Here is a 22,951-nt window from a genome sequence, read left to right as displayed (position 1 = left end):
CGTCTAGCCTGTTCGTGTTCAGGTAAGATATGAAAGGAATGAGGAGAAGCAGTGGAGGTAAGTTTAGGGTCAGAAGTAGGAGTATGTGTAGCGGAAGGTAAGAAGTAAAACATCGTGTAATACACCCCACCCGCCAATAATGCAGAAGCAGTCAAAAACAATACAAATAATTGGAATATAAAGCATTTGGTGCGACTGAGTTGCTGCAGCTTGAATCTATGAGCCTGAGCTCCTTCCAAATCCATCAACTTCGAGAATGCCATTCCCTATGACCGTCCGCAACGTTTCTTGACGCACTTCGTTCTGTGTAGCAATAGTCAATCCCTAGGAGTTCCCAGGAACCGACGGCCTTTAACCTAGCGTCAAGACCTACTATCCAGAAGGAAGTACGCGCGCGGCCCTACGGCCTTTAATGCACAATATATATGCAAAACAATGTCTCTCAGCTGTGGAAGTAAAAAAGTATAAGGAATAAAGCTCAATGTATATATACAAAATAATTACAATGGTATGAATGTTCAAAACTGATCACGGAAAACGGGATAATGCAGTTGTCAATACAGCAAAGCAGGATCTTTTATTAGTCTTTAGTGCTAGATCGCAAAAAGTATCGAGTTTTCCCAGGACGTGTCTGTTCGTCAAACAAAGGATCCGTTGAAGAGACAGCGTCCTGTTGATCAGCTGAATGTTCTGGTCTTGAGTCCTTTGCTGACGATTGTTCAACAGTGTCTCTCTGCTGCACTGAGGATTCTCCGACAGGTTGTGCGTCGCTAAAAGGTACAAACGCCGGCAATCCTTCGGTTTCAGCTGATGCAATACCTCTCCTCACCCACGAGTCTGCTGGCAACGGGATAGGGACTTTCTTGGTATGGGTGGCATGCACCCAATTCTTCCGCCCCTCAAGACGAACTGCAGTTCTCGTGGCAAGGAGGACCTGGTAGGGTCCGGTGAACCTCGGGTCCAAGTTGTTCTTGCGCGAAAAGTTCCGCGTCACCACCCAATCTCCGGGCTGGAGCTGGTGGCCTGGACCCTCCGTCCGCGTCGGCAATGCTTCGTGAACCTGTTGGTGAATTAACCTCAGTTTAGCAGTCAAGTCATGAAGATAATCGATCAACATTGGATACTCAAGATCACAGAACACACCTGGCCTAGGAACCCCCCACACATTCGCAGGACGGCCGAACACTATTTCATAGGGACTAAGCCCTACTCGGGAGTGTACAGTCGCCCTAGTTGACAGTAATGCTAAAGGTAAAGCGTCAGGCCACGAAAGACCAGTCGTAGCCTGAATCTTTGCTAACTTTAGTTTAAGGGTGCCGTTATACCCTTCAACCAAACCAGCTGACTGGGGATGATTGGCGCTGTGGAATTTCTGATTAATTCCAAGGCCTTTACACACACTCTTCATCACACTACCCACAAACTCACTTCCGTTATCTGACCACACGACTCTAGGCATTCCATACCGAGGAAAATATTCCTTCAGCAGGATTTTCGCAGTAGACAAAGCAGTATTGTCTTTGAGAGGATAGGCCTCGATCCATCGGGAGAATGCGCAAACCACGACTAAAACGTATTTCAGGTTATTGCATCGCTCCATATGGATGAAGTCCAATTGGATCACCTCAAAGGGACATGAAGGGGGAGCAAAACTGCCAGGAGGAGTTGGGGTTCCCTTGCCAGGATTGTACATCATGCACACCATACAATTCTTCACCAGACGTTCAGCACATTTCGTGATACCATCATTCTTCCATACAGGGGACAACAATTTACAAATACCTTACGTGCTAATATGTGCTAACCCATGCGCCATTGTCACAACGGCCAGCACATACGCGTCCGGTAACATCCATCTTTTCTGATCAGACAAATCAATCCAACAACCATTCGCATCCAACTTTCCCGTACTTTCTTTCCACTTCGTCTTTTCAGCCTCGGTGGCCTCATTCTGAATTGCCTTTACACTCTCAATAGTGTCCTCACACATGCTCGATTCTGTAGGCCACCTAACCGAACTCGTCACATACATTCGAGTGCTAAGGTTCCGGGCAGTCTCCTTAGCAGTCTCATCCGCAAACGCATTACCACGACCAACATCATCCGTCACCTTACGATGCGCACTACATTTAACAATCGCTACTTGTTTAGGCAACGTCAGTGCATCCAAAAGATCATTCACAAGCTGACCATGCTGAATCTTCGTACCATGCGACGTCAAGAAACCTCTCTCTCTCCACAGTCGTCCAAAACTATGCGCGACGCCAAATGCATATCGGCTGTCGGTAAACACATTCACACGTTTCCCTTTCGCTAACACACACGCTCTAGTGAGAGCGATCAGCTCTGCAGCTTGGGCAGAATTCTGATTTAATCTTGCAGTCTCAACAACAGTATTCAACGTTACAACAGCATAAGCAGTAGTCACATCGCCATTCGGCAATTTAAAACATGACCCATCCACATACAGCGTACCATCCGAATCTTCCAATGGGGTGTTTTTAAGGTCCACTCGACCTTTTGTTTCTTCTTCAGTCCTCAAGTAACAATCATGTTCTGCTACTACATCTGACTCTGTGCTAATTGGTAACAAAGTTGCCGGGTTCAGAACATTACAACGTTTTATTTGAATGTGGCTTGCCAACAGCGTCAACTCGTACCCAGACAACCTTGCACTCGTCAAGTGCTGAGTTTTCGTACGATTCAAAAGAGTATCGACTGCATGCGGAACCATCACCGTAAGCATATTATCCATAACCAATCCTGCTGATTGTCGGATGGAGACCGCGGCTGCCGCCGTTGCTCTCAAACAACTCGGCAGTGCTCTAGCTACCGGGTCCAAGGTCGAGGAAAAATATGCACATGGACGTTGCTTACCACCAAAAGGTTGAGTTAAGACACTCAAAGCACAACCTTCTCTCTCATGAACATATAATGTAAACGGCTTGCTATAGTCAGGAGTACCTAACACAGGAGCCGAACATAATGAATCGCGCAGTTCAGAAAAACTGCCCTGACATTCTTCCGTCCATGGTAAAGGAGTCAAAACATCCTTACACGTAAGAGCCACTAATGGTTTCGCTAGCAATGAAAAATTTGGAATCCATTGCCTGCAGTACGACGTGATACCTAGAAAGGCACGCACATCTCTTTGGGTTGTTGGCACAGCCATGCGCGCAATTGCTGCAATTCTCTCTGGGGTCAACCTCCTTTCCTCCTTTGACAATAAGTGGCCTAGATAGGTTACTTCTTGACAACAATATTGGAGTTTAGAAGGGGACACCTTATGATTCAACTCACAGAGATGTTGCAGCAGCGACACCGTAGCAATTTTGCAAATGTCCTGAGTATCAGCAGCCACCAATAAGTCGTCGACGTATTGGATTAAGGCCGCACCGACCGGCAACCTAAACGCATCCAGTTGACCCTTCAAGGCTTGACTGTAAATCGATGGACTTTCACAGTAGCCCTGAGGAGCGCGTTTAAACCGGAAGCTGCGTCCACCAAGAGAGAAACCGAAAAGGTCTCTGCTCTCTTCTGCAATCGGGATGCTGAAGAACGCATTCTTCAAATCAATCACCGAAAACCACGATGCAGAAGCTGGAATCAGAGTCAGTAATGCCGTGATGTCAGGCACAACGGGGAACTGAGGAATCACAATTTTATTCACCTCCCGTAAATCGATAACAAAACGATAAACTGGTGGTTTCGAAGGATCAGTACGTTTTAGAATGGGCAGCACAGGGCTGTTGCACACGTTTCCCCGTGTTTCTTCAATAACGTCTTTCTCGATCAAATCATAGATGATCGCTAACAGTGCTCGTTCACCATCAAGAGAAATACGGTACTGGGGAATACGTGGTAACCGCACATTAGATTTCAACTGAACAACATAAGGCGAGATATCAAGTAGGCCCACATCGTTGGGTCCTGTTGCCCACAAAGACGCAGGAAGAGAACTCAATTCCGGTGGAAGCTTATCGAGAGACAAGTACATGGGAGAGACAACCCTCTCTCCCAACGTAAGCTTTACACCCGCAGGAGAACAATACAAAGTCGCATACAAACGTTTGAGCAAATCCAGGCCCAAAAGATTTTCACCACAACCCGTAGTCAAAATCAACGGAGCTCGGAGCTCACGTGGCCCAATTGTAAGGGGCAAAGGGCGCGAAACTGGATTGCTAACAGGGGCGCCAGAGAATCCAACGGAAACATTTGTTAGGCCAGACAAAGGTGCGCCAGGGAGTTTCGAATGCTTAATGGAACTTTTCGCTGCACCAGTGTCCAACAGAAAAGGCTCAACGACGCCCGATGTAGCAACTGCGACGTAAGGCCCTCTCTGATCAACCGGAACTGATACCACTCCCTCTCCTTGTCTTTGGCTGTCCTAGTAAGTACTGTCGTCAGTTCCCTGATCGACGTAATAATCGTCTACATTGTACTGCGCAGATCGTCCTTGCGACGATCCACGTTGATCAAAACAATTATCGGAATTTGATGAGTTATCTGAACGATCATTCTGAGCACCACGACCTCTACCACGTGATATCTGCTGCGAACCACCACGACCTCCTCTAGATGAGTTACCAGTATGACGTTCGTTTAGAACAGGACAATTGAATTTAATGTGACCCTCTTGTCTACAATAAGCACATTGATTGTACCCTAACGAGGATCTTTGGGAAGAGGAGTCATTACGAGTTTGGGATCGGTTCGATTGCGGCTGCGGTCTATTTTGTTGCGAATTATTCTGATTCGAACGTGGAGGATACGCTTGCTGAAGCAACACTTTAGTTTTTAGCTCTTTCGTCTTTTTATCAGCACGGTCGTTCTCTTCTTTCTCTCTATTCTCATAATATTGTGCCGTAGCCAATATCTGAGCTGAAGTAGAAACGGCCCATGCACTTTCCGAATTCTTTAATTTATTGCTCAAATCGGGCAGCAAGTTCGAAACAAATTTATCCACGAACAACCTTTGACCACCCTCAGTGCTCATATCCTGACCACTATGGTCAATGAATGCTTCCTCGAACCTCGTAAAGAAGTCGGAAACACTCTCGTCCTTCTTTTGCTTACAAGCTGACAATTTGTCCCAATTTACCCTCATAGCTGGCATAAGAGTTTTCATTAATGTTATAATTCTTTGAGGAAGATCAACAATCAGCTGGTCGGGTTTAGCAGCAGCCGTTTGTCCGGCATCTGCCGCTACAATGGCAGCCCAAGCACCACCTAATTCATTTGGATGGTTTTCATGACGAATCTTAGCCCATACCGGTTGCGGTACGACATTGCCGAACAACATATCGATATCGGCAAGATTCATTACCGTAGCATCTACGAGCTGCGATAATTCTTTGTAATACCCTGTAGGATTCTTGCGTGGGTCAGGCAAAGATTGCTTCACCTGCAACACTTCCGAGCGTTTCCATGGGAGATGTATCCATACTTTCTGGAAAAACGGCAGGATCGGAGGGTTAGCTGCAGGATTACCTGGCATCCAAACTGGCGGAACTTCACGCATAGGGAACTGACCAGACTCATCTGGCTGTCTTTCAATATCCTCAACAAACAAGGCTTGAGGTATAGGAGTGGGACGAAAAGATAGCAACCGTTCAACGGCTCGTCGAACGTTGGTATCCACTATCAGTCCAGCCGAAAACTGAAGTTGTAAATCAGACAACGCGGTCAGCACCTCGTCAGGTGCGTCGGCCGATATCTGATCACGAAGGACCTTGCACATTTCCTCGAACACAAATCTCTGGGTTGGTATATTGAACTGACAAAACGTGTCGAGTACAATACGTGGTGGATTTCTAAGGGGGTGCGTCATCCAACCCATCGCCATATTATAGAGCGAAGCACGTTCCCTGTTACCAGGAAGCTGACTACGTCTCTGAGGACCATCTGAACCAGCGGACCCAAGAACAGGTCCGAGCGAATGAAAGAAACTAGCCGCAAGAGGAGAATTACGACTACGAGTAGAGGGAGAAGTATAGGACACAGGACTAACAAGTGAAGGAGTAGAAACAGAAGCAACAGCAGGAGTTAATAGAGCAGGAGCAGTAGCGTGAGCAGGAGTATGTGGAAGCGGAGGAGCAGTAGGAATAGCAACAGACGAAGGAGTAGGAACAGTCGGAAGAACGGGTGCAGGTTGAGGAACAGGCAGAGGAAGAATAGGTGCAGGAACAGGTACAGGGGGAATCACAGGAGCTGCGGTACCCTGTACGTACGGAGGTGGCGATTTCATAAGATAGGACATTAAAGGATCCTCAACTGCCTCATCCTTCTTTTCCGACTCCGTAGGCAAAGCAGGATAGCACTTATCTATAGTCATACGCTGTAATCTGTCAAACACTTCCTTTTCCCTAACCTCCTTATCATGCTGAAACTGCTCTGCTTTCTTTACAATGGTACCAGTACTATCTCTCTGATTTTGCTTAGTCTGTCTGATTTCTTTCTGTCGGGCTTCTTTACGCCACAACCGAAAGGCATCAAACATGGCCGGCCTTGACTTTTTCGCGAACAATTTAACCTCTAAATTATCTAAGATCGGGGCCTCGAAGCTACCATGTGGTGGCCAGCGAAGGTCACCGTCCTTCTTCGTGTATTTGATCCAATAAGCATTAAAAGTAATCGGGCCTAGCCCATGTTTGCTGTACAGTTCATAAGTGGGAGTTCCAACCGGAGGTATCGGACACGAGTCCTCCAGTCGGGAATCCGTACCACAAGGTCTGAAACAACTAAACAAAGTACTGCGACCAGGCATCTTGCACACTAGCCGAGTTTCACAAACTTCAAGGGTTACGGGATTTACCAAGTCCCAGCAAAGAACAAAACCCTCGGTTTTTGGCGGCTGCAGTCGTCAAACAACACAACAAAGTACCAAGAACTACAAATGCAATGGAACCATGCAACCACTAAGTAACCACAACCAAGAACTCTGGGAGCGACCCACAAATACTTAACTCAAAGATCGATGGCGTCTCCAGGAAGGCCCGTCAATCGTCTCGCTATACCAAGGTCTACGCCAGGCGCCAAAACAGGTCTACAGTCAGGGCAGCAGTCCGTCGCAGCCGTCAGGAGGCGGGAATCTTCGTGGGAAAAGTCTTCGGGCCACTTATCTCGACAACAGGATCGATGAAGCGGAGTGCACCTTCCCTTGGAGATTTCACACGAAGTTCCTCACGATCGTCGGGCTTGGACCGGTACCACTGATGCAGCCCCACGTTGGGCGCCAACTGAAGGACTGGGTTATTTAAGACCCAGCGGTGCCAGGGCACAACACCTGAAACCTTCGTGGGTAACCTGCTCCGGCGTACTAATGACAGAGACACGGGCCACTTCCTTCGGCGTCAAAGATTCAAGATTTATTTGCTGCAGGGAACACAGATATCACGACAAGTACAACTCGTGCAACTTGGGGAGACTGCTTCAAATTGGTTCTGTGGATCGCTCCTTTTATACAAATTTTACCCATAGGACAACATGGTACACAAAGGTTTACAACCCGGTTCCCACCATTATCCCCCAGAGGGGTCGTTTTGGTCACTTTGATACACATAAGGTCCGGAACATAAGTGCGGAAACATTTGGCGGTTCCCAACTGTAAAAACCCATCTTCCCAACATTAGTGCATTCCAAGCAGCAGTAAAACAGATCAAAATAGGAACAAAGACAGGTGCAGAGGAAGACGGAGACAGTGGGGAGATCGGAAAGGGTGTAAAAGGGGAGGTATCGAGAAACACGAGATGCAGGCATCAAAGGGACGTGCCTAATGAGATGCACGGCTGAGACAATAAACCGGCACGGCGAGATGAGCCTCGAGCGGGGCCATCTGCCTTACAGTATCATCCCCCTCGTCATAAAGACACTTACAAAGGACATGTGTCTTCCGCAAATATCTTGGGAGTCCCAGGGTCGCGAAGCGGACAGCGTCCGTTCGCTGGCTACTTGAGGGCAAGAGACAAAATGGATGCCGTATCTAAGATGGAACCCGTGGGTACAGATGAAAAACCCACATAACAAACAAACGGTTTAAGTTAGCACAGCGAAACTGCGCACACTTACTAAACTCGTCATTTGCGGTTCATAGATACCAGACTCGACCATATTCGTGCGAGTCGAAAACACCACTTACAATTGTCACGGAACCTCACGGTCACATACATTATTTCTAATGCCTAAAGGACATTTGCGATCTTGTGTTTGTTCTTCCCCTGCTATAGCTTATTTGCCATCTTTTTGCTCATATTTGGGGAACTACTCTTCTCTTTCCTTCTCAGAACTCTTTGAGGATTCCTGTGTTTCCTGTTGTTTCCCTCATTTGGTAATTCCGCCGCAAATACCTCCCTAAGGCTCCATGTTGCTTCTTTCTCCCTCAACTCCCATGTCGGGCATTGCTTTCCCCAACCCTGGTGTAACTATGACAACCTCACCTCTCCTCCAATCCAGATTCTGCCTGGACACATTCATAGGAGCAGAATGGGCTCCCAAGTTGGGTAGCACAACAGTGGCATAGCAAGGGTGCCATGGGCCATTTATAAGCAGAAAATGGCCACCACTCCCACATTTGTGTGATAAAAGCCATAGTTGGCGTGTAATGGAACCCTCAAACTCCTGGTCCCTGGTGCCACTGGACCTGCTGCACTATATCCGAGCAACCAAGTATAAAACACTGTCGTACTGGGAAGTACGAAGGCAGCTTTGAATTATGTGACATTCTTTAGGTGTAACATAGGAGGCATGTGTACTTAAATGCTCTTAATCTAATCTACAATGTGGAAAATGTGGCAGGACAGCTTGAGTTTTGCAAGGGACTTACATGCAAGGCATCAAGCCAAGACTATTGGGTTGTGGCTGAGCTCATTGTCCCATCTCTTTAGAATCCACATTCATTTGCCTCTGTTCAGAGTTCTCTGTTATGTTTATCTGCAGTTGCTTATAGTTTTGTTCATTACCAGGATTCGACTCACCTCTCTGTTCTGAAGTACCTAGCTGTTTTGCCATTCTCTGGTCATCCGAGGGCTTTGGAGACCAAAGGTAAGGCCGCACTCACATCTCACACATCCAAAACCAACAGGGAGAATCTTGTACAAACTCTCCTGGAGGCACTTTTCAGAATGTCTCTCCTTCCGTCTCTCTACTCAGGCCACCACTTACCTCGAAGGGCCAGTCTCCCACGGGGAGGCCAGTGAGTGGGTCTATTGTCATTCACCAATTTTCCTTCTGGTGCCAAAGCCCCAATTAGACCGCACGTTGACTGAGATTCCATTCCCTCTCCACGTGGGCTCAGAATATGTGGAATTCTTACAATAGACTGAGGTTCGGGCACTCTGTCAATGAGATACATCTCCAGGACTAGCAAAGTGGGCTGATGCTCCATGAATTCTCAAAGTGGATTAAAACTCTCTACAATCTCGCCATGGGCCAAGACTGCATGCACGCTTGCATTGGGTGTAACATTCCCTACACTCTCACAGCTTTCACGGTGGACTCAGATTACTTGAAGTTTCATAGGAGTTGGCCTAACGGCTAGGGCGGTTGACCTCAAATCTGGGGAACTGGTTTCGGGTCTTGGCAATGACGCTGAACATCCTATGATTCTGGCAAATCACTTAATCTCCCCGTGCCTAACAAAAATGAATGTGTCTTCATGTAATGCAACTGGTGCTATGTAAAGCGCTCTGATACCCGATTCGGGTCAAGTTCGCACTATATAAAACTCTGTAAGATATTAATTAATAAATAAAAAAATAGTGGGAAGCAATTGCCCACACTCTCGGAGTGGGTTATGGTTCAAAACACTCACAATAGGCTGAGGTTCTTCACAGTGAGCTGGCATTCCTTGCACTGTCACAGTGAGGAGGGATTCCCTACATTCTCCCTAGTAGAAAGCTCTACCTCCATGTGTCTACCACCCAATGATTCGACTTGTTAATGTATTTAAAAGATCTATCTATATGCAAAGTTATCTCTGCATGGTTTGACTTGGCATTGAAATTTAGAAAGTCTAAATCCATGAAGATCTTCTGGGTGTTTGGGATTGACATCGCGGTTGAAAAACCTAGCTCTAATTAGGTCTACTCAAAGATGTCTTCGCTTGTAAAGATGTGGATGATGTAGCTCCTTTGTAAGTCTACTCCTGAACAGCTGGGTTTGGGGTCTGGCTTGAATGTCTGGTTCTAGGTCGTTCTACCCCTGAGAGGTTGGACTGTATATCATATTTGACAGATCTAGAGTCACCAGTTCTACATTTGGAGAAGAGACTTCTTATCCGATATGGAAGTCTGTGAAAAATGTACTTGTCTATCCTGGACATCAGGCATCAGATATAAAGGTTTTAGATCCTTGCATGCCTCTTCGTTAATGAAAAATCGATGAAAATTGAAAACAAATATTGGTACCTCATTCTTGGTACAGGTTAAGCAACTTTCTTCTCCCAAAAAGAAAAAAGAATAATTTATTTGCACTGTATCCTCACAGGTCTTCAAGACCATTTTACCACAGACATGTGTTACATTCATGTTTGTTCAAAACAACAAAATGACTTGTGACAAAAATGAATTTATTTGCGATTTAAAAGCTTGGAGTTGTCAGGACTAATTACCAGCTATAAAAACTAAAAGATTACCATCTATTTTACTTTTATGTTCAAATTTTGCCAACTGCCAAGTTTTAAGCATATGGAATTGGTGGATCAATATAGATTTGGGGACTCATTTAGGGGTTAATGCAGTGGGACGAATGCCATGAAATGGCATGAACACAGTTCTCGTGCTCTATTTCGGGTCAGGGTATGTGCACAGTTACCATTATCCAGCCTCCCCAGGCCCCGCTGATGATGACCTTTGCACCAGTATTCCATATGCCATGGTACTGCCGGGTCACAGTGACGCTTGTCCCACCCTATTGAGGTCCAGACTGTGAGCCCTCGTGTTCCCTACCCGTGACCTCCACGCAAGGCAGGGCAGAAACATGGAAAACGTTAAGTGACCTCTACACACAGAGAAATATCTCCCTGTGCATTGAGGCCATTGACTTTTGTTAACCCCTTCGATGCTCATGACGGAACGGTTCCGTCATGAGCATCAGTCGAGCTGTGCTCATGACGGAACCGTTCCGTCATGACCACACCCATTTACATTGGGGCCCAGCACCGGGGGTAAATCTGCACAGCACGCAAGGTGTTAAGAGGAAAAAACTCCCACTTTGAGGGTTGGTTTTCCGTTAATAAAGGAAATTGTTGAACAAGCGCTTTAAACATGGCACCCACTCGGCAAACTTTCAATGTGATCAAGAGGCTGGAGGTGGACTTCTTTAAATAAGATAGACTGTCCTCAGCCGAGGCTTAATCCTCATATTTAGGCTAGTGCGGGGCACAAACTTTTATAAAACAACCCCGGTGTAAATGGTATGTTAGGAAGATTCCTAGTGTATGTGGTAAAGCACCATCATTTCAGACCCGATTCACAAAAACATATGAAAAGTAGGCATTTGCCTTCTCTCGTTTCCCAAAATCTTCAGATTTGCACATGCGAGGGTTATCTATTTTGTCATTCATACACCTAGGTGCATGCCATTCACTAATAATAGTTATGATAATAAGAGCAATAATGCTAACAAAAATGATGATGATGATGATAAAATGATAACATAGAATTATAGATGGGTAACTGTGAATAACAGCAACATTTTTTATTGAGGTGTTCTGAGAGACCGCACATAGACAATGAGAGCAAAGCCATTACCCAGTCTGTGTATTTCATAAAGCTCAGAGTAGACAACATTCAACTTATTTGCACTCTACTTTTTGATGCTCTGAGCTGCATTTGCTGATCCAACAATCATATAACTTGATCAAAAGCAGGAGCTTTCTTTAAATTAAAAAAAAAGTATGTCTCAGCATATTTTCTTCCTAGCAAATTTTCTATGGTCCCAAGTTGTAGCTTTTGGACGTAATGACACTGTAGCAATTGGCAAAGCAACCAACAATTTCCGGTGTCTTAATACCAATAAATGCGCCTGTAGAGTTTGACTGTTTCCTCGCTCTTCTGGTTGCATTGCTTCTTTGAGGAATGTCTAAGAGTAATTCACATATATGTTGATCCCTCGATGAACTAAAATACAACGGAATGGAATAATATAACAAATACTCACTGGTTAGAATGTATTTGTTCAATCATTTGCATCCATAGTTTTTTAGTATAACATGCCATTCAACTCGAATTTCCACTAATACTGCTTGTCGATGTTGACTATAGCATTTCGGAAAAGATCTCTACTGAAAGGTTTTATTGTGCATTATGTCTACCTGATTCATTGATCACAATACTCTATTTTTGTACATGCATATATAATTATTTCTAATCTTTTTATGCATAGACCAAATTATATTGACTGGCCTGCCTGGAATCGAGCAGTGCGCTGCCTAGACCGACATTCAAGACTTAACAATTGAGCATCCTCCTAATACTGCAGTAATTTACCATTAGTACCATTTTAGAATTATATTGAGCATTTACTGTATATAGGTATTATGTGTTTTTTGGTAGTACCTTTTGTTTATTATTGTTATTATTGGTATTTTTATTATTGTCCAAGTTATTATTTTTAATAGTCAGTTTAATATGATTAATGTGTCCATTTATTGTGTATTTTTATTTAATTATTCATAATTTTTCAATATCATAGGTTATTATATTACTGATCCAATAATAATTTTTAAACATTACTTTAGAAATCCCCGTAATAACTTTAAAAATGCACTATTTCCTGTGCATACATGTTTATGTAAAAGACACTATGCAATAACATTTGTTGCTATTCAAATTTTTTCCCCACAAGTTTAAACGTGCATACTAATGGCTGACTGTGTATTATAGAAGATAATTAACAACACCAAACACAAAAATCTTGGGTACTTTTTCTAGTGTTTTGAGAGCTTTGCAGAGACAATATTCACAGATTCAGGACAGCCAAACATAAAGTTGAAGTAAAGGATAAATTTTTGTTGGAAACAATCGCGTTTCGTTGTTCTCGTTTGGGCGTAGTGCCATCCGAAGGTACCTCTACCCAACATGTGACCTAATTGTGCTTGTTTCCCTTCTAGCCAGCAAAGATGTTCAACTACACCAAATATAAGAAAGTCTGCGATGTCCTCTTTGTCATCTTCGCCGCGGTCTTCATCATCACTCGCCTGGTGCTGCTCCCTTTCAGGTGAGTCCGGATCCAGAGTTGTATCTCCTTTGTCCCTACGTATGTAGGTATACAGTGGGATTTATAAGGCGTAAAGGAGCGCTGCAAATTATCCGTTGGTACAGTGGTGGGGGATGATATGTGGTAGTGTACATCAAGAGACGATTTACACAATTGCTTTTGAGATATTTGCAATTGCATTTGACGTATTTTCATTTTCAACAACATAGCACTAAGGACATTGTTGTGTGTTTGAGTGGTAACCAAAGAAGGACACAGTGCAACCCATTCACCAGTGGCAGCTGACCATGTCTGCTCACAAATGGTCTGTTGTTACCAGACCAGGATTAATGATTCCAATTCAGTGCATGGTTTTACCAGGAGAAGATGTGGACGCCGTAAAACCACCATTAGTGGTGGGGCAGGAGTTTGCAGGCACATGCACAACCTAGACTCCGCACGACCCCTGCATCACCTCTGGGTGCACGTATTATCCTACCCAAACTACCAAGAAACAAATACTGGCCTCTTACACCCTCCTAACACCCAGCCCATTTATCATGACCCACAATGCCCCCTCCCTGATCCAATTTACCTTCCATTCGGAGCAGGGGCTGAATAAAAGTTCAAAAGGTTTATATGATAGGGCCTAGAATAGCATGTAGTAATCTGAACTTGGCATGTCTTAATGAAGCACATGATGATTTTCAATCAAGTGCCGCGGCCGGGATTGGAAACGGGCTCCTGGCTTTTGCTAGGAAGCTTAACTACTAATTCACATCGCTTCCACATGAACTCACCCGAACATCTTCCAGGTGGTCTGAAAAACTTATAATGTAGTTTTTTTTAATTATTTATGAGATTTTTATTGGTGATGCTCACCTCTGACCATCATGTGGGTCTCTTCTGAGACCTGTTTCACACTTTCAATGGAAATGCAAAGGCTCTTAAGGACTTAACAGCATTCAGAATCCTATTCATGTCTGCGCTTCTGAGCGCTATATGTTAATGTTAATGTTAAAAATTTGTTAAAGCGCAAAACAGCTGCCCCAGCAACGGAGCGTCCCGGCTATATATACTATTTGAGGTTGAGTGAGGTGCAAGAGTCACCAGTTTTGGCCATATTGGTTTACACTCATGCATGATGAAAAAAGTGATGGTATTTGCCTTGCAGCCAATCATAATTGAGTGTTTAATTATACTGAATAGCCTCCGATAACAAATTTACAGAGCGCGTATTCATTAATGAGGGGGTTTCTTGGAGTTCCTGTCAGATAACTGATGTGTATTGCTACCCAAAGAGTGGACCAACTGGGATTCAAACCTGTGACCATTTGGTAAAAGTCAAATCCCTGAAAATTAAGCCACCAAACTGAGTCCTACTAAAATCCTCAAACAACTACCAAATCGTTCTCAAACATTATTGTGAAGCTCAGTGCTCGGCGGACCCCCCTGTGCTCTGCAGGGGTCCCTGGACTGTGGTACTACACAGGCTATGGGTCTATTGATCTTCAAGCAGAGGCCAATTGAAGTGCCAATCATAACAGTCAAGGTCAGTCAAGACCCCTGGCTGGACTGAAGGCTCAATGAGGGAATATCCCAGACTGCTTTCATTCATTAGCATCAGTGCCGCTAACAAGACAGCAGGCTCACAGAAGCGGGCTGTTATGATTTGGGAGATGGATTTGTGAGTGGAATATGAGTTATTACCTTTTTGTGATTGCTCTGTGGTTTGCTTGGCTGCGCCCTTTACATTGTGGTTTCTCTTTCGCAAGGATGGCTATTTTCCTTTGCGCTGAAGAGGGAAATGATGCAATATCCTGCCCCAATGGGAGGCTGTTAGTGTACACTCAAATATTGCAGAGCTATGTGTGCTGACTTTTCATTAACCCCTAACATATAAAAGTGTGAGGTACTGTTTTTGGAAAGCGCTTGATTGCAGGCTGTGGTCGTACCTTACAGGTGCCCGACGCCAGTAGGAGGCCACCTACCCTAGACCCTAGCTCAGCTCATTCAAGGGGCCCAACTTGCGTCCTTCAGTCAGTCTGGCATTTTAGCCAGAAGCAGGCTTGCTTTTCCAATTTTAAGTAAAGACCTCTAAGTCGGAGCATGCAAACAGACGGAGGATATAAAGTGAGAGTAGGTTGAAGGGGCGCTATACTTTCTCTTCTATCTGACGAAAATATAAGAACGAACTCGCAAAACGGTGCACAAATTATTCATGTTTTGTTAGGGAATGGTGGAGAAATGGGGAAGTTGATGCATCGCTTTTAAGGTTGTCAATATAATTGCCATGCTGGCAGGACACCCACATTTCCCATCTTGTGTTACCATTCTGTAATCTGGATCTGTGCAGCATAGTAATCCTATATTGTCCCTGTCTGCTCCATTAACCGTGGACCCCATCATATACAAAATACAGGGGCCAAGCTCTAGGGAGGGAGCAGCATTGAAAGACAGACCAATCGGCTGGTCTGTATTTGAATTCGGAGAGGCCAGCCAGGGTCAGTCTGACCTGTAGGGCAACCAGGCATTGCTAGAAGGGCCTGACCGGTAAGGGTGTAGGCCCTCTTTTGCCTTTTTTGGGCCTCTTTTGTGGTTTTTAGTGCCTGTTTTGGTTTTAACTTCCTTGAAATGACCACAAAAACTGCCTGCAGCAAACACAATTGCAAGCAGTGTCATATACCTTGCTAAACACTTACACAGCGCGTCTTTACAAGTTGAAATCTGCCCCTATCTGACTTGGTAATGGGGCAAAAATGTATTTTGTTGCCCTTTGCCTATTCTCTGGTCCAATCTGACCCTGAGACAAGAAATGCACCACACAGGACAAGGATTCCCACTGCAGGACAGGGCAGTGATTGACTGAACCCACCCGCCCAGGATGCTTTGTGGCTCCCAAAGTTCTATAAATGCCCTCTCCCACGGGGCAGCCCTGGTGGCAGTCTGCCTCCACCACTTCATATGTGGCACACAATTAGAGTTCTCATGTCGGTCAGTTTGCCCTTGCACCCACTTTTATTATCGTGGATGGGCAAAGCTCCTTCCCTCATTTGCCTGGTGACACCTCTGCCCCATTGGGGTCGCCCTGGCACAAACAGTGCATTCACATAATCCATATTTTAGAACGGGTTGCACAAGCTTCTACGATCCTTCTGTAATACCAAAGTTTTCCAGGGGCACAAAAACATGAATGCAAGGCCGTTTAACCCATGGGTAACTTTTTGTAATTCAGCACCCGACATGTTCAGGGAGCTCTGGTCATGGTTAACTTGCATCGAGCCAATTCAACTAAAACACCAGATAACAATGATTCGCAGCAGAAAAAGCCAGGACTAGACACATTGTGTCCCACCGACATGTAGTTATTGGCAAACCTGTAGACGATGACCGGGTCAGTTGTGAAGGACATTGTTTCAATTGCAGACCGTAACACAAACGCACAACGTCAGCGTTTCCCTGGTGGCTCACGGGGAGGGGGGGGCAGAGAAAGGCCGAGCAGGCCAGGCATGGCGGCCTAAAGTCACGTAAGCTCCAACTTGAGAAAGGTGCGATTAAAGGTGAATCAACATTATCAGGAGTGTTTCCACTGTACCTTTCCACTGAAATGCTGCGGCCGAGGTCAATGTTTAACTGGCAGACGAGGGTGTCTGGGACATTGTGCACTAAGGTATAGTTACAATGTCCTATATCTGTTGGAAATGGCATGCCCAGGGGGACTTAATGGAGTTTTGTTTCCACTGCCACCCCCCTGCCTCCGGGTAGGGGTGAAAGTCTTTTTTTTCTTTTTTCTTTCCCTAAAAAGTAAATTCCTGAGCTTGTTTCAGTTCTGGAACTAAGAAAACAAATGTTCCTGAACCCATAAAGTGGAGTCGGCATTAGAAAATAGTAGGTTATGAGGGTCCGCGGCATAGGGAGCAGAGGGATTGACATCATGTCATTATGTTGCACAAACTCAGCTACTCAAAATATGCACCATGGAAAGTGTGATAGTAAAGCTGTTCTGGCTTAACTGGTCACAGACTGCATTTTACTCTGACATCGTGAGGTAAGCTTCCACTGCTGAGACTGGTGCACCCAGCAAGTTTCGTCTGATAAGAAAGCTCTGGTGGTTCATGCATTTGCTGGAGAGATCTGTGTGCCCTCCGACAAAGATGGCCAATGGGACAGCTACAGAGAGCATAGGACATACGTGCATGTTACAAATGTTTGTTTTATGTTAGCTCAGTGGGTTCACGGTTTTGTTAGGAATTTCCCTGCAATTCGCAATTCTGGGAAAGTAGCTTGGTTGGTTTTGCACCCTCTTCAAAAGGCTCATTGGAATCTGCAAGGTACTTGCAGGTTTGTACTTAATCTTAGATTGTTATAAAATTGATCAAATTGTTTTCAACTGATATCAATTAATGCATTTATTGTGCAAAAATTCAGTGTGCATTATGTGCTATATAAAACATGCATTTCCAAGGTGCACACATAATTCTACATCTTTATAGACCCACTGCTTGAGAAAGTTAAAAAAATAACTTTAAAATGTCACTTTATGGCTAAGCGACTGGTTAAATTACACCTCAGGGGTCACTCTGTGTCTCTTGGTGGGCTTCCAGGTGTGTCTGCCTGGTTTAATGGTTCACTGGTTTAGTGTTTTACCTCCACCCACCTCCCCCCAGCATCATGCAGCCAGCCACACGGGAAGGCAAAATAAGAACCCTTGGCAGCCCTCTGTAGTGAAGCAGACTCCGTTTACACAGGCAACGCTGCCTGTGTCCCAATGTCGACACATTGCACCGGACAAAAGCTAAATAAATTCACAAGGGCTGGTCCAGAACCCAGTTTCCATCTCAAGTATAGTTTGCGGAACTCGAATCCAGCCAGTTTATTTATAAGAGGGTGAAATGTGTGCTTTTGTTGCGCCAAGCTGTCCACATTGTGTCTCATGACACACATCTCGTATGTCCCTCGCCGAAAAGCACTTTGACACCTCGTCAGGAGTAGTACGTTCTATATAAATACAATTACAAGATCACACCATCGTTGAGACGGGGTGTTTGTCAGTTTTCATGTCGCAGTGTCCCATGCTATGGAGTGTGTGTGAGTGAGCGTTCATGCAGCTGGGCACCCGTGCGCCTTGCTATCCTGGAGAGGGATGGAGTGGGTTTGTTATTCCCCGGTGCCCACCTTGTGTCCCACACTCTCTGAGGAGAAAGTGAGCGGCCTTCACGCTTAGAGGGTGAAGAATGAAAACGCATTTTACTGCTATAGCCTGTGTTAAGCCTATTAAAGCTGATCATGGTCTAGGAGTACCCTCTAGTGGCCAGTGATAGGTAATGCAGAAAAAATCGTGAATGTATAAACAAACGAACTTCCACCTCAATTGGTTCTTTTTCTTAATATTGTACAAAAAGGATTTGCTCAGTGGAAAAGGATGGCTAAGTAATAAAGTCAATCTTTATTCGAATTTATAAACAAATTGTTAAAAGATGCATAACTATAAAAACAAGAGTGAAACACTTCCGAAATTCATACAAAAGGCATATTACAATACATTTCCTACTGTAAAAAGACAACACAGTATAAATAATTAAAAAAACTAAAATGTTAAAATGTACTACTTTAGTAGTGATACATATGTGGAGGAATCTCAGCCAAAAATGGCTCTGTAGCAAAGTCGGTTTTCTGGTTGGCCATCCGTGATAGCTCAGATCTTTCAATCACAGACCGTATCTGAGTTGTTTTTTGAAAACATGTTTTGTGTGGTGTGTTATATGTATAGCATTTGTTAAACCTCACTCAAAAGAAGAGAAGAAGGGTATTCGTTTCTGTGTTAAAATATGGAGCATGTCAGTAATATACATTTTGTAAAAATAAAAGAAGCAAATTAAAACGGGATCTCAAAAGCAAAAACTAAAATGTTGAATTGGGATGGAACAACAACTCTTCACGTGTCGCGTTGTAGGCAGCTGTGGCTTTGTGGCCAAAGCCACTTTTTTTGTACCATGCACTTTTTTCTTTCAAAGTTTTTGCCTACAGTCTCATCATGCAGAGCTCTGTTGCATAATAAGCCGGGGGAGCTGATGTAGTCCTATTTCTACCTTTCTGCCTACTTCCTGATAGCATTTAACATTTTAGCAAAGTTGTGCTTAATTTTACTAGCAATGAAACATGTTATTGGTATTATAGCAGTGAGGATGAAATTATAGTGGGTATCATCTTGCTGGATATCTAATTATTAAGGGTGTGTGAAATTTATGAGCTCGATAGATACCATAGATAGACAGGGAAGGAGCTATAGATAGATGATAGAGCCATAGATGGACAGTGATAGAGCTATACATAGATGATAGAGCCATAGATGGTGCGACAAAAAGACATAGAGTAGTCGAGCCATAGATTGAGCCATGCATAGATAGACAATGGCAGAATCATAGACAATTTTAGAAGCATAGGTAGATACAGATTGTTAGAACCATAAATACATAGATCAACAGTGATGGAGCCATAAATAGATATACAGTAATCGAGTCATAGATTGCACAGATGGACAGTGATAGAGCTATAGATAGACTGTCTGAGGGATGTATAATGGTAGACCCATAAATAGATCCCCAGTGATAGAGCTATAAATATATAGTGATAGAGCCACAGAGGGTGCCACAAATAGATATACAGTAGTTGAGCCACAGATTGAGCTGTGAATGGACAGAGAGTGGCAGAACCACAGGTAGACCATGCTAGAGGCATACATCGATGATGTTGAACCTCAAATAGATCAATGGTTATAGCGCCATAGTTGGGCCCATAAATAGATAAACAGCAGTCGAGCCATAGTTAGAGCAATAGACACATTGCCAAGTCAGTTATATGCATGAGCGCTTGCCTGTGGGGTGGGGTTGGGCTGCAATGTCTCTTGACTGTTAAAGAAGGCTGGAGTCTGCAGGTTGTGGTCCCCACACCAAGAGCTGACAACTGTCCCATGGATGACTTTCAACCAGTCCTGTGTTTTCCGAGACCTGTAGTTTTGCACTTTGCATTATGAGTATGGGCCTACAAGTCCCACCATGCTTAGCGCTGTTTGCTAAAAGCGTCCTGCTTGTCCTCTCCTCTGCAGGGTGATCTACAGCACCTACTACCAGTCCATGGAGCTGTTCCAGCCCTTCTTCGGATACTACTTCTTCAACGTTCTGCTGATGATCCTGCAGCTGCTGCACGTGTTCTGGGCCTACCTCATTCTGCGCGTGGCCTACCGGCTCACTGCAGTTGGCACGGTGAGGATGCTGCTACACTGTGCTAAACTACTTAAAAGAAAGATGCCTGAAACGTTTCTTAGAGCCCTCTGCCAAATGCTGGGTAGCTAAATAACAAAGCTTCCTAGACGCGACTCCCTCTTGTGAATCTTTCTTTCCCCGCCCTACACTTCTGTGTTGTTTTTTTTTTAGACTCTAGCCCTTTCTTCCTCATCGCTACTTCCTGATTTTGTCACTGTTTTTCCACCTTCCTCCTCTTGTTTCACTTTTCTGTCTTTCTTTCTCTTCATCTGGCTTAAATAAAGTATGATGATAAAAAAATAGATTTCGATCTCCAAAGATGAGTGTCTGTGTCCTGCAACCACCAGAGCAAAGTGAATGAACCTTCGGAGCACATATCCACTGAGAATAGACGCCTGAAATCCGTAGGACTGGATGGCACCACACTGACGTTGGGAGGGAGATGGTAAAGCTTCTTTGTCGGAAGAGCTAGGAGAAGTGAGACCGTGAAGACCCATCCACACAGCCCACGTCTGTCTTCTCGTGACCCCCAGACTGTACTTGGTCTATGACTTCACTTTTGCTTAAACTGTACGATTGCTTCCGAATGAGGGTCACCACCTCATCAGCGAACCAAGTATCCAGTACAGGCAGAAGTGGTGAAAGTTTATAATGGACCAGAAAACCAGATGATTAGGAGACAAATGGGTGAAACAGCCTTAGTTCTGGATAGGGGAAACACCGAAAAGGGGGAAAAATATATTAATATTAATATTATATTCTTATATAGCGCCAGATTCGACCCCCGAAGGGGTATCTCCGCGCTTGCCTTGGGAACCCGTCCTGGCTTTTCCCTGTGAGATAGCCCCTACAGGGCATCCCCAAGGTGAAAGCCAGGCATCCCGCCGCGGGGGGGCCGTTGTGGAGATTAAGCAAGCTTAATGCCCAGAGTTGCAGAGTGTGAACCCATGATTAGGTCAGGCACCGAAGCGAGAATTATCGAGTCCATGGACATTTGAGCTCATGACCCTGCCGCATCGGGAATTGAACCCTGGCCCCGGGTCTGACCTCTGCTTCAGGGTCTGCCTGAAAAGGGGGAAAAATAGAAAGTGATGAGGCACTAAATAATGCTTGGCACGTGGCGCTGGAACGAGAGAGGGTACAGATGTGTGCAGTCAGTCTTACAAGATACTATCACTACTGCAAGGTGACACAATAGTCTAACTATAAGCAGTGGCAGGGGATAACTAAGTCATGTGGCAGGGTTGACTAAGTTATGTGGCAAGAACAGACAAATGCAGCCTAACGTCGAACATTTTGTGTTGCTGTTACCTCATAACTTTGGGATTTTTACACTTCTTAACACCATCTGGGCAAACATTGCACCACATTAGTTCCGCTATGACCCCAAAATACAGAAATAAGTAACAAAAAGGTGACCAGTCAACTTTTGTGAACAGCCTTCTCCTGTATGACAATACATGTTGCTGCACTTTGAGTAACCTTTGATTAATTAAGCTAGAAATCGACATATTATGCAGTAGATTATGGGGCAAATGTGGCAAATCAATAATTATGTGGGAAATTTTGCGATAGTAAAATTGCGTATTTCTAATTGGCCCTTACTATAAGTGGCTAATACTCAAATGAGGATGATTGGAAATGTATATCATTTGGTGCAAATACATGCTGCTTTGTCCCAATAATGCCAGAAACCACAGGAGACTTGGAGGTGGGTTAAGTTTATATATATATATATATATATATATATATATATATATATATATATATATATATATATATATATATACACACATACACATCAAAGGTTCCTTGTTAGGGAACGCACTGCACTCCAACAGAGTTTCGTTTCTTAACGATTTATTTGTGTGCAAATTCACACCACAGACCACCAACGCGTTTCAACTGACTTGCAGTTTTGCTCACTGTGAGCAAGTCTCCGAGTCAGTTGAAACGCGATGGTGGTCTGTGGTGTGAATTTGCACACAAATAAATCGTTAAAAAACGAAACTCTGTTGGAATGCAGTGCGTTCCCTAACAAGGAACCTTTGATGTGCATATATCGAGGGGGATAAGCTCATCCCCTGCACCGGCACCCGCTGTGAAAGAGCGCTCTCCTTTTGGATATATATATATATATATATATATATATATATATATATATATATATATATATATATATATATATATATATATATATATATATATATATATATATATATATATATATATATATATATATATATATATATATATATATATATATATATATATATATATATATATATATATATATATATATATATATATATATATATATATATATATATATATATATATATATATATATATTCCACCAAGCGCAATACTGCGCGAGTGCACTCCTTCCAGCACAAATCACATCACCATCGATTTTGGTTGGAAATAATGTTTTATTTAAAGCATACAAGCCAGGACAAAACACCCTACGCATTTCAGCAATAAACGCATTGCTC

At 44.0% G+C, this 22,951-nt stretch overlaps 1 protein-coding gene across 1 annotated transcript in view; it reads left to right on the top strand.

The window, feature by feature from the left end:
* The window catches only part of LOC147673402 (ceramide synthase 2-like), a 236,029-nt gene that overhangs the window by 207,921 nt on the left and 5,157 nt on the right, over positions 1–22,951 (top strand). The window contains exons 8-9 of the mRNA XM_086947261.1: positions 13,109–13,215; positions 20,300–20,456. Coding sequence (XP_086803387.1) covers positions 13,109–13,215; positions 20,300–20,456 — 264 coding nt within the window. The remainder of the gene's footprint in view (positions 1–13,108; positions 13,216–20,299; positions 20,457–22,951) is intronic.

This window comes from Lissotriton vulgaris, chromosome 12, assembly GCF_964263255.1.
Source record: "Lissotriton vulgaris chromosome 12, aLisVul1.2, whole genome shotgun sequence".
Classification (NCBI taxonomy): Eukaryota; Metazoa; Chordata; class Amphibia; order Caudata; family Salamandridae; genus Lissotriton; species Lissotriton vulgaris.
Note: the sequence above shows the minus strand (reverse complement) of the source record. Positions and strands in the feature narration are given on the sequence as shown.